Source organism: Mchenga conophoros, linkage group LG4 (genome assembly GCF_057382185.1).
Source record: "Mchenga conophoros isolate Kocher_MC1m ecotype Shallow Benthic linkage group LG4, M_conophoros_male_GT1.1, whole genome shotgun sequence".
Taxonomy (NCBI): Eukaryota; Metazoa; Chordata; class Actinopteri; order Cichliformes; family Cichlidae; genus Mchenga; species Mchenga conophoros.
The window spans coordinates 40,123,999-40,135,942 of NC_140529.1; the positions used below are offsets into that span (position 1 = coordinate 40,123,999).

Here is an 11,944-nt window from a genome sequence, read left to right on the forward strand (position 1 = left end):
GGGGGGTTTATCTATTGAGACCAAACAGGTTGTATGGAAACAAACTCAAAAGCTTTAACATGGGAGTCTATGGGGACTGACTCACTGCTGCCTCTGCTGGACACCAGAGGAACTGCAGGTAGGAGCTGCTGTTGTTCGGTCTCTAACGCCGAAACATGTCCAGCAAAAATGCTGAGAACTAGTTTTTGAAACATCCTGCAGGTATCCACCTTCTCAGAGTAAGAGCTGTGCCATAAAAATATGGATGATTGTGAATAATAAGCTGGAGTAGTTCATCTTACTGTGATCGATTTCTTTAACAGCTGATGCAAAGATGTATATGTTTTGAATTTCTGTTCATGAAGCAGAAGAAACAGTTGCTATGAGGTGAAAAGGATGTGAAGGTGTGTTTTAAAAATACTTTTTACTGCCTTTGGTTGATATTTGAGAATAAAGACGTTTCGTTTGAGTAACGCGGAAGTTTGTGAGCACAGACATTCATTTCAGACACTTTTTGGGTTTTGTTGCGTTTTATTTGTTGAAGCGGAACACAGAAGACCTGCAAGCACAGCAGTAAAGTTTCACCAGCATAAGCCAAGAAAATGCTTCCCCTCACAAACCCTCCATCTTTAGACCGCCTGTGGTTTCCTGTGAAGCAGGAAACTGGTATGATGTGAAGGTGAGAAGCGATCTTCAGGTGGAGGTGTGCACTCGCCCAGCATGAAGGACGGTGAAGAAAGGTGGAGATCCGACTCCAACCCCGGGCAGGCAGACACGTGATTGGCCTCAGATGGTTTCCTCCACAACCTTTGTGATGATTGTTTTGGTTGTGGTGGAGGTAGAGGAGGAGAGCGAAGATCTGCGTGGGAAATGAGACAAAGCTGGTCAGAGATGCTCGTCTGAAAAGCAGAACCCGCTCACACGTTTACAGGTAGGTGCTGTAGTGCAACTCCCAAGTTTCCAACATCAGTTGACCAAAATGAGCAGAAGCCAAAACATCTACAAACTGAAGTAAAAACGAGTGCCAGACGGTGGTTTTGTGTAATGCCAGTTTGCACCACAAGAGGGCACAAAGAGGCAGTGCAACTTCCTGTGACCAGCAGGACAGGAAGAACATGAATGTGAGTTTGGACACTGTCAGGCTCCTTAGATAAACACTCTTTTTCTTCTAAGCTAACGAGGAGCTTAAATTCTGCATATTCAGAAAACTGTGGTGAACAGTTTACTTCTATTTTACAGAGGGGAATTACACAATGTACCATTAAAGGTACATTGATCAGGACGTTCCAGATTGAACTAATGTTAGCAGCCGATGGTAACACTAAAACTAAGGATATTTCCTCTGTATATTTAAGTTTTCCAAGTAACCTCTGTAAGGAGAAGGAGGAGAGAGCAGGGCCACAGAGAGCCGAGGCCGTCCTGGTGAGCTCTTCTTACCCGCCTCCCTCTCCGTCGAGCAGCCTCCTGTACTCGGCGATCTCCAGCTCTAGTCTGGTCTTGATGTCCAGGAGAATCTGGTACTCCTGTCCCTGCCTCTCCAGGTCTGCTCTGAGCTGCACCAGCTGCTCCTCCAGACTGCTCACCTGCACAGGTGAACCCGGTGTGAGTGTAAAAGCTGAAAGCAGCTGACGGAACATTTGGATGCGACCCCATGAGAGCAGAACTCACCCTCATCTGGAATCCTTCCATCTTCATGCCGTAGCTGCCCTGGACTTCGGCGAGTTGGGCTTCAAGGGACATTTTCTGTAAAAACATGAGCAGGTCAGAGACAGAAGCTCTACCTGTGGATGAGGTCGTGACATTGGGCTACATTTCAGCCACCTCTCTGCAACTCAGGATTTTAGGAATCAGAGGAAACGAGGCCACGATGTGAAGATGTAACTGAACCAGCCTGATGTTACTCCCCAGGGAGGATTTTCTAAAACCCAGAACTTAGGACCCTCACAATTCCTGTTCTTTGACTTTGTCCTTTGACATTTTGAATGAGGACCCCTCTGTGCCCTCTTCTAACTCCCTCTGTCCAGCAGCCTCGGGCACTAACATTAGAGAGACTGGTGGCTGCTGTATTCTTGTTTATTTTCAGGGATCAGAACTGACCCTGAGCTGGCTTTCCTCTGGCTAATGTTAGCTAACAGTATGTTACCTGCTCATAGGGCTCGATGCTTGGACCACTGATGTTCAAGCTCATCATTAACCGTTTGACATTTTTAATGAGTTGCTCTCATTAGATAAAGTTATTATTAAAAATGTATTGATGTAATTATGAGTTAAACGGTTCATCTCACCATGCTGAGCTGAGACTGGAGCTCAATCTCCAGAGCCTGAAGCTGACTCTTCACTTCCTTTACTTCCACGGTTGATGTCTTCAGTGTCATTTCTGTGGCTGCCACCTCCTTGGTGAGGACCTCCGACTGAAAGAAGAAAAAGAGGAAGTAGTGAACAAAAACGAGCTGCTGCAGGTTTCTGTTGAATAGCAGAAAGCTGACGTACCTTGGCCTGGAACCAGCCCTCTGCGTCTTTGAGCGCTTTGGCGGAGACGGTTTCGTAGTGCTCTCTGATCTCCTCCATGACTTTGTTGAGGTCCTGCTGAGGAGCAGCGTCCACCTCCACATTCACCTGACCGCTCATCTGAGTGCGCATGGACACCAGGTCCTAAAGGACAGGGAGGCGGGGCTAAGGATACCAGTATGTTTTAACATTGCGTGTGAGACGGATCTGCTTACCTCCTCGTGGTTCTTCTTCATGCTTGCCAGATCGTCCGTCAGGGCTTCGATCTGCATGTTCAGGTCAGTCTTGGCCACGTCCACCTCTCCCAACAACGCCTTCAGCCCGGCGATGTCGGCCTCGACCGACTGACGCATCCCCAGCTCGTTCTCGTACCTGTTAAAGTTAAAGACACAGAAAATAATGGGTTAGTTCTCCATCCATCCATCCATTCGCTTCCGCTTATCCTTTTCAGGGTCGCGGGGGGCGCTGGAGCCTATCCCAGCTGTCATAGGGCGAGAGGCGGGGTACATCCTGGACAGGTCGCCAGTCTGTCACAGGGCCAACACACAGGGACAAACAACCATTCACACTCACATTCACACCTAGTGGCAATTTGGATTATCCAATTAACCTATCCCCACAAGCTGCATGTCTTTGGATGGTGGGAGGAAGCCGGAGTACCCGGAGAGAACCCACGCAGACACGGGGAGAACATGCAAACTCCACACAGAAAGACCCCGGCCTGATGGTGGAATTGAACTCAGGACCTTCTTGCTGTGCAGCAACAGTGCTAACCACCGTGCCACCGTGCTGCCCTTAGTGCTGGGTTAGTTCTGATGAATAAAATCCAAACAACAATTCTGTGAATAACTTTTATCAGCATTTGGTGTTTGTGCTGATTTCGAGACAAAAACCAGAACTCTATTTTTTTCTTTTAGTAATCTTGAGGCTCGTTTCTACGGATTAAACAGTTAAATGTTCAAATAAACTTTAATAAAGAGAAATGAATCTTAGACTTTCTGAGAAACATCTGCTAAAATCATCTTTAAATTCTAACAAATGAGCTCCAATGAGTTCTCATGTTTATCTAATCTAAGTCTAATTTTTGCTCTTGCTGGACGATGTTTGGGGGATTTTTCTGGATGAGAGAAAATCAAAAAATCAGACTGAGGAGTTTGTCTGTTCTTGATGTTTTTCTACCAGCAGACAGCAGAGGGGGCTGAAGAGAGGCAATATCACAGTAGGGAGGTTTTCACTGTCAGGACGTCTATTTCAGAGCATTTTTCTGTCAGAAGAAAACGGCAGCAAGAAAGTACAAAGAACACATGAAGAGAAATAAAAGGTAAAAAAAGAAAAAAAAGGAGCCACTGACTTCAACCTGAAGTCGTCTGATGCGAGCCGGGCGTTGTCGATGCTCAACATGACGGTACCTTTGGCGATGATGGCATCCTGGATCTGAAAACCAGCACAGAGCCACAAAAAAGGGAAATCAATCAATGGTAGATTATCAATAATGCTAATCAGATGATGCCATTCAGTAAAGAAGGGTTAATAAATCAAACATTACAGAGAATAACAACAAAGCCAATCAGATCTCTTCACGTCGTAACACGCCCATCAGTCACAGCAGCTTCTTTAATGTGAAAAACCAAAGCTCGTGTTTCCTGTTGGAGCCAAACGAAGACCAAAAACAAGTGACTGGTTTACAGGTGACATCAGTCTTGGAGGGCGTGGCTGCTTCACTCGGAGCACTCTCACACAGGTGTGGTTCACCTCAGATCTCCATCCCCTCACTGGGAGCCTCCCACCAGATTACTGACACTACTCTTCTTTCCAGCCTCTCGGTCAAAAGCTGCTGTGATTACAAAGGTTTTCTATTCTTTCTCAAAATCACCAGAAGGTTCGAGTGCTTTTTTTAAATTGTAAAAGTATGAATGAAGCCCCAGCAGTGCAAACATCTTTCTGGACTGCACTGTGAGTGGATTTGTTAAAAACAAGAAAAATCAAATGTAGGTTTTCTCCAACTTTAAATATGAGTTTTTCAGGCACAACAAAACATTGTTCACTTGAGCTTCCATGCAATTTCAAACTTTATTTTTATGTCTTTTCATAAAACATTATGTGATTTCATAAATGTAAACTTTAAAATGTGGACCAATAGGAGCGGAGACCCCTGAACACCATCTGCCCCGTTTCCTCACCTTGGCATGCAGCTCGGCGATGGTGGCGTAGAAGGCGCTGTAGTCCCTGGCGGCCGGGCCAGCCTTCGTCTCCACGAACTGCTTGATCTTCAGCTCCAGCTCGCCGTTGGCCTTCTCCAGCGACGCCACTTTGGTGAGATAGTTGGCGAGACGGTCGTTCAGGTTCTGCATGGTGAACTTCTCGTTGCCGATGACGCTGTCGTCCATCCCTGCTCCTCCGCCAAAGCCACCCCCAAATCCTCCACCTGCAGCAAATCCTCCACCTGCACCAAATCCTCCACCTGCACTGAAAGCTGCACCAGCTCCTCCACCGAGGCCGCCACCAACGGCGAAGGTTCTCCCGGCCTGTGAAACCCTGACACTACCGCCTCCTCCAGCAACGCTGTATGAGCTCATGCTTCTGGATGAACGGCTGCTGCCAAAGCCTCCACCGATGGAGCCTCGTGAGAGCATCATGGTAGTCATAGTGATGGAGCAGAAAAGAGGAGGTGCTTGTCAGTCTGTCTTCTCCGGTGGAAGGAGCAGGAGAGAAGTGAGGAGAGAGTGAGGAGGTCGCTGCTTTTAAAGCTTCTCAGGTGGGCTGAACTGCAGGTACAGGGGCAGGGTTAGGGGGGAGGGTCGGGGAGGGCAGGGCTGGAGGGGAGGGCCGCGGTCCACAATGTCCTACCTCCAGCTTGAATTCTTTTCTCCGACTTCATTCGGCACTTTTGCACACCATGACATATATTTACACACATATTTTTGTCCTTTTATATTTTTATGTATATTCATGTTTAGCCCTATATCTGTAGCTCAATATGTATCTATTGATATCTCTGTTTCTACACTTCATGTTATATGAATGCTTGGCGTTTGTTGTATGTGTGCTGCTGTGACCGCTCAGTGTCCCTCTGGGATCAATAAAGTCTCTCTGATTCTGATTCATGAGACACAAACGGGAGAGACGTTTTCCGTGTGAGGCACGGCAGAGCTCAGAGGCTTCATGTTTCCATGTTATCTGTCTGAACACGACAGCAGCTGAGACCAAATCTTCGTCCTGACCCGGCTGCTCTGACAGATCCTCAGCTGATCTGCAGAGACACAGAGAGCACATTCCTCCATTATTAACTTCTCTCGTTGTTTGAGGGGAATTTTTGCTTCTTTCCCGTTACACTCGTTACATCCATCAACACACACAGCTGCCCCTCCCTAAGCCTGCAGTTCCTCTGACATCCACTAGAAGCTCCAGCAGTGAGTCAGTCCTATAGACTCTCATTTTAAAAAGTTAATTTCATCCATTTTCTTCTGCTTCTCTGGGGTTGAGTCCTGGGGACAGGAAGACAGGACAAGGACAACTATATGCTTTAGCAAAAAGGAAAGTTTGAAGCCTAATCTTGAAAGTAGAGATAGTGTCTGTCTCCTGAATCCAAACTGGAAGCTGGTTCCACAGAAGAGGGGCCTGAAAACTGAAGGCTCTGCCTCCCATTCTACTTTTAAATACTCTAGGAACAACAAGTAGGCCTGCAGAGCGAGAGCGAAGTGCTCTAATAGGGTGATATGGTACTACAAGGTCATTAAGATAAGATGGGGCCTGATTATTTAAGACCTTGTATGTGAGGAGCAGGATTTTGAATTCAATCCTGGATTTAACAGGAAGCCAAAACAGGAGAAATCTGCTCTCTCTTTCTAGTCCCTGTCAGGACTCTTGCTGCAGCATTTTGGATTAGCTGAAGGCTTTTCAGGGAGTTTTTAGGACTTACAGTCCTAAAAACTGGACGAATTACAGTCGTCCAGCCTGGAAGTAATAAATGCATGAACTAGTTTTTCAGCTTCAAAGCTGCCGTCGAGTCTGTATTGAAGTAAACACAGTTGGGTTGAAATGGGCGTGTGTGGAAAAGCATTTTACGCATAAAAACATGGTTTAGAGGAAAACATGCAGAGTGCATTAATATGTTCATGTTTTCACCACTTTACAGTCACATCTGCAGAAACCCATCAGATTCTGTTTTTCAAAGGTATGAAGGTGTGATTACATCAGTGCCTCTGGCCTGCATGCTATAACTTTATATAACATGAAGTGAATATCGTGTTCTATCACTCAGCACAAAGAGTCTTCAGTTTGATGATGACAGCAGCTGGAATGCCCTCTGGCACCCAGCGCTCATCTATCACCTGTCAACGTCCTATTTAAGGTGCTCACTGTGGGAAAACGCCCCCGGCTTAGCGTCTGTTTGTAGGATCGTCATGGAGAGCAGTATCTTAGTGACTTTCTTTTGTCACATAGAAGCGCTCTTTGTTGTATAAACTCTGTGTGAAGTTAACCTCTGCAGCTCAGCCTCCACCTCACAGCAAGCAACATTTCGTCCTCGCTGGAAAACGTCTCCAAACGCATCACGGAGGCAGAGCAGAGAATCTCAGATGTAGGAAGATGGGGTGACTGACCTCGCGGGAAGACTGGCTGAAGCTGAGGAGAAGATTAAGATCATGGCAGGGGCGATTTTAGCCCATTTTTGGGGGTTGCTTCACCCCCAAAAATGAATCAAAGCACCCGAAAGACTTCTTATTTTTTTGACAATATTTGCTGTTTGTGGGACACACTACTAAAAATACAAAAAGCATACAGTACTTAATTGAGATGGACAACAAAAGTATAGATACCCCCCCTCCCAAAATGGTTTGTTCCAGCTCTCCCCTGCTCTGGCTCTGGCGCCGTTGCTGCCAGAGCGATGGCGGCTGAGACGCAGCAGAGGGAGGTGGAAGAGCCTGGCTTAAAACAGGACATGTTAGCTGCCTTTAACCTTGCGTTACTCTTTGTACAGTTGGTAGGAGTCAGACCATGTTTCTTTTAGCTGAAAAACATGACACCAGGTAACCTGCAGTGTGGGAAACGTGTTTCCCCACGATGTTTGCTGCCCTACAATCCGTCCTGCTCTGTAGTGAAATCAGTGATATTTGACCGCCCTGTTGCTCCCATTGAAATGTATACAGCCTATTTAAAATCTAAAACGTAACATTGTCTGTAGCCTGCTGTTGTTACCACTGTCCTGTTTGAAAAGGAATGAGAGAAGCTGCTTATTTTGTCATATGTGCCGATATTAAACCCAAGGTACTAACTAGCTAACTGACTGGATTCCCATTAACCTTATAACTGCTGTTGTGTGTGTGTGTGTGTGTGTGTGTGTGTGTGTGTGTGTGTGTGTGTGTGTGTGTGTACAGAGACAGTCAGGTTCATAATGGATATGAGGAAGTTTTTTCAAAAAAAGGAGCCACGTCAGGTAAAAGTGTAAAAACAAATCATCCGTCAATAAAGATTAATGTTGGATCAGTTTCAATATTTATATCTTTTATTAGATGTTCATGTGGTTTGGTTATTTGCCTTTTGGTTGAAAGTACACTGAGAGGACTCTTTGTTGGTGATCTTAATAGTATTTTTTAATCTAATTGAATCCAATCTATTTGTGTATGATTGTCAGTCCAAAGAGGGAACGTGAGGAGAAAGTACAAGGTCAGGAAGAACCAGGTGAGGACACAGACAGGGAGCAGTGACAGGCAGAAACTGTTAATCCGGCAAAGGAAAAAAAACAAAACAAACTAATTTTACTCACAATCTGGAAGTTGTGTTGTATTAAAGCTGCTATACAGAGTCTGCAAAACAAACTGGGTTGTCAGCCCTGGCACTGCGTTACCATACTGAGCTTCAGTCAGAGGAAGTCACGGTTGCCAAAACCTTTTTGAAGCTCGAGAGTGAGGCTGGTTCCATCCCAGATATGTTAACATTGTACAATCTTCTGGATAATCAGATCTTCCCCACACTGAAAACTGCTATTCAGGTTGCCCTAACAAACCCAGTTAGCAGCTGTAGCTGTGAGAGGTCTTTTAGTGTCTTGAGTCAGCTCCATACCTGGCTGAGAAGGACCATGGGTCAAAGCCGACTCCAGCACCTGGCTGTGATGTCAGTTGAGAAAGATGCTTGAGAGACTTGACCACCAAAATGTGACAGATTTACCAACCTCAAGCTGAGGCGACGTAGGATAAAAGAAAATAAAAGATCTGCAAAGCCATGGAAGTGCAGTAAAGATCTTTTCATACATTGTACCAGAGGCCAAGGTGTCTCCATTTATCTAATTTTTTAATAATATTTTGTACATTTCAAGCACTCTTCTATTTTTGGAGTGTATTTTTATATATCTGTATTATATTATACGAACACTTTAAAAGTGAATCTCTGTCCAAAAAATGCTCTCAGTTCACTTTTTACTCACTGTGAGCATCATTTTCATCATCAGTTTTTATTTTTTAAATTCCAATCCATTCTTCTTTGGCAGCATTTAAATAACCTTGATCAGATTTGATGGTTTTGTTACAGACTTTTCAAAAAAGTGTTTTGCTTTTCTTGCACAAATGTGGGTTTAAATTGTGTTAAAATGTACAAAACAGTGATGTCACGTTTTGTGACGAGGACCCAGGCACAGAGAGACTTGATGAATTTAAGAATCTTATGATTTAATAAAGAAATTTGCAGACTTGCACAGAGATTGTAAAATTATGATGACTGATAACGGAGACGAAGACAACAGACGATGAGGACAGAGAGGAACAGAGGGAACTCGGGACAACTGGAGACATTTAAAGATGCAGGGACTGACAGAGACGGGGAAAACGTCTCATCGTGATGAGTAAAGTTGATCTTGCCTGGATGGGCAGCTCTCTGGGTGCTCAGCACCCCCAAAGCTCTGATCCTAGAATCGCCCCTGGATCATGACAAAAAGCTTGGATGATTTAGAGAACCGCAGCAGGCGCGACGACATCCGCATTATTAATCTGAAAGAAGGCGCAGAGGGTGAGAGTCCTATTCAGCTTTTTGAAGCCTGGCTGGGGAACAGCTCCACGGGTAAAGCCCGCATTAAAATTGACTCACCCCAGGCCGGTGATTATTAAGCTCCACAACTCCAGAGACAAACCACAGATCATGGCAGCAGTGAGAGCGGCCCCGGAACTTCACTACGACGGACAGCGGATCTTTATACACCAGAAGTTTTCCTACGCAATCCGTGAGAAACGTTAACCTTAATTGACAAGGTCATCCGCTTCAGAATGCGCTACCCAGCGACGCTTGTGCTGAATCACAATGGCACTGAACACAAGTTTGATTCGCCTAAAGATGCACAAAGTTTCATCAATGCGCTGGAAGACAACTGATACTTGTCCCGTACAAACTGTGGCACTGTTGGATTTAACTTACAACATGCCATTGGTTCAGCTCGCCATAAGTCCACAGTGTTTAATGCAGCTTGAGGGAAAAGAGACAGTTTAAAGGTAAAATAGAAATTTGTTCATTCTTTGTACCTAAAGTGGCTTTAGGGCCAATATCTAGTATACAGTACTGATTGTTTACTCAGTCTTTAATTTTGTTTCACAACTGACAGTAACCCGATTTGATTCAGGTTTGGGAAGCGGGGGTGTCTTCTTTTCTTTTTCTCCCGTGGAGTGAAACTTCTTTTGGCTACACTGGTCTTGTAATACCACCCAGTGGGTGGCTTTTTCGTTTTGTTTGTTTTGTTTCTGGCTTGTGATATTTTGACGTTTATCCTAATTCCTATATTCTCATGCAGTTTGTTGTGTGTGTAAGGGTTCCTTTGCCATTCGTTTATGATGGTGTTGTTCACGGCCAGTCCAGACCATGGGTTAAATCTTTTACAGTGTGTTTATTATGATGGGTCTTTTTTGTTTGCTTCGGGTTGACAATCTTTGTCCAATGACTGACAACTTTTACAATGAGTAACATAAACTCTCAATGTCAAGGGAATTAATCACGTTATTAAGAGACGCAAAATATTTTCCTCACTCAAAAAAGATAGAGTGCAGATTGCATTACTGCAAGAGACTCACCTCACAGATTCTGAACACACTCAAGCGTGATTGGGTGGGACAAATTTACTATTCCTCTTTTAACTCTAAAAGTAGAGGCGTTGCAATATTGATCCATAAAAATCTACCGATTACTCTAAATACTATTGTAAGGGATGCAGACAACGATTTATTCTGATTACTGGGCTTTTATATGGGGAACAGATTCTATTAGGAAGTGTTTATGCACCAAATACTTTTGATAGATTGTTTTATTCAAACCTTCTGGCAGAAACCTCCTCTGTGTGTCCCAATCACGTAATAATTGGTGGGGATTTTAACTGTGGTCTGAGTCCTGAAACTGATTATAATCCACCAAAATCTCAACCACCTTCAAAAATGGCAAAGGCTACAATGGACTTATGCTCAGATCTCGGCCTTTTTGATGCCTGGAGAGTTTGTAATCCACATGTGAAAGCTACGAATACTTTGGAAACGAAGTTGGAGACACTAACACGCAAGGTAGAAGAGCTGGAGAATAATAGCCAAAGAAATAATATTCGCTTGGTGGGCCTCCTTGAAGGAGACGAGGGCAAAGATATGTGTGGATTCCTAACTAAGTGGATCCCAGAGGTGCTTGGGATTCAGTCTTTCCCAGAACCCATAGTGATTGAGCGAGCCCACAGAATCGGGAGACCCCGGGATGTTTCAAAGTCAACAATAAATCCAACACAACGAAGGTTGTTTGACCCGGTAAAAAAACAGCTGTTAACACTTCGCATCCCGGACCTCCGTTTTGGCTTCATCTACCCAGCAAGGATGTTGATAACCTTTCAAGGGGACCGACATATTTTTGTTAATCCATCTGAGGCAAGTTCATATGTACAACAGCTCAAGCCAAATGGACAAGAGAACGTTACGACCTGAAAGGCAAATGCTCACTTACCAGTAAAGCTTCTGTTGTCATGATTGTAATGTTGGATTTAAGGGTAATTTCCTTCCAGGCCATATAGTCAGTGAATAACAAATATACTTTGAGTATAGAAGAGTCATGGCCTGATTTAATTCTTTTTCGTTGTGGTGGTAATTTACTGTTGTTATTTTATAATATCTGACCATCCATTCTTAGTTAACTTTTCTACTTTATTAGTTTTATTATTAGAGAGCGGCTTTGTTTTCTTTTGTTTGTTTGCTTGTTTGTTCTGGCTGCTCCTCTGCAAGGTATGGATGGATCGGCCGTGAACATTAGCCAGGCCTGTTTAAACTGGGATGGATCGGGTGCACACCAGTATGAATCACAAACGTACTTTGGTTTAGTTTGTCTTGGTGTTCTAATGTTACGCGCTGTGCACCTGTTTTCTTTTGCACTATTGTGTTGCTTTGTTTAGGGTTTTTTTGTTTTTTTTATCTTCAGGGCAGACTTGTACTTGTCTACATCTTTCCTATTATAA

The 11,944-nt window shown here is 44.3% G+C and overlaps 1 protein-coding gene across 1 annotated transcript; it reads right to left on the reverse strand.

Moving 5' to 3' along the window:
* Positions 1–490: 490 nt before the first annotated feature.
* Positions 491–5,201, reverse strand: LOC146576875 (keratin, type I cytoskeletal 13-like). The gene is made up of 8 exons (XM_085272431.1): positions 4,668–5,201; positions 3,839–3,921; positions 2,703–2,859; positions 2,470–2,631; positions 2,265–2,390; positions 1,648–1,722; positions 1,417–1,562; positions 491–838 (listed from the first exon to the last, which is right to left on the reverse strand). Exons 1-8 carry the CDS (start codon positions 5,130–5,132, stop codon positions 766–768), a joined length of 1,287 nt encoding a protein of 428 aa, XP_085128557.1. The 5' UTR covers positions 5,133–5,201; the 3' UTR covers positions 491–765.
* Between the last annotated feature and the right edge of the window lie 6,743 nt (positions 5,202–11,944).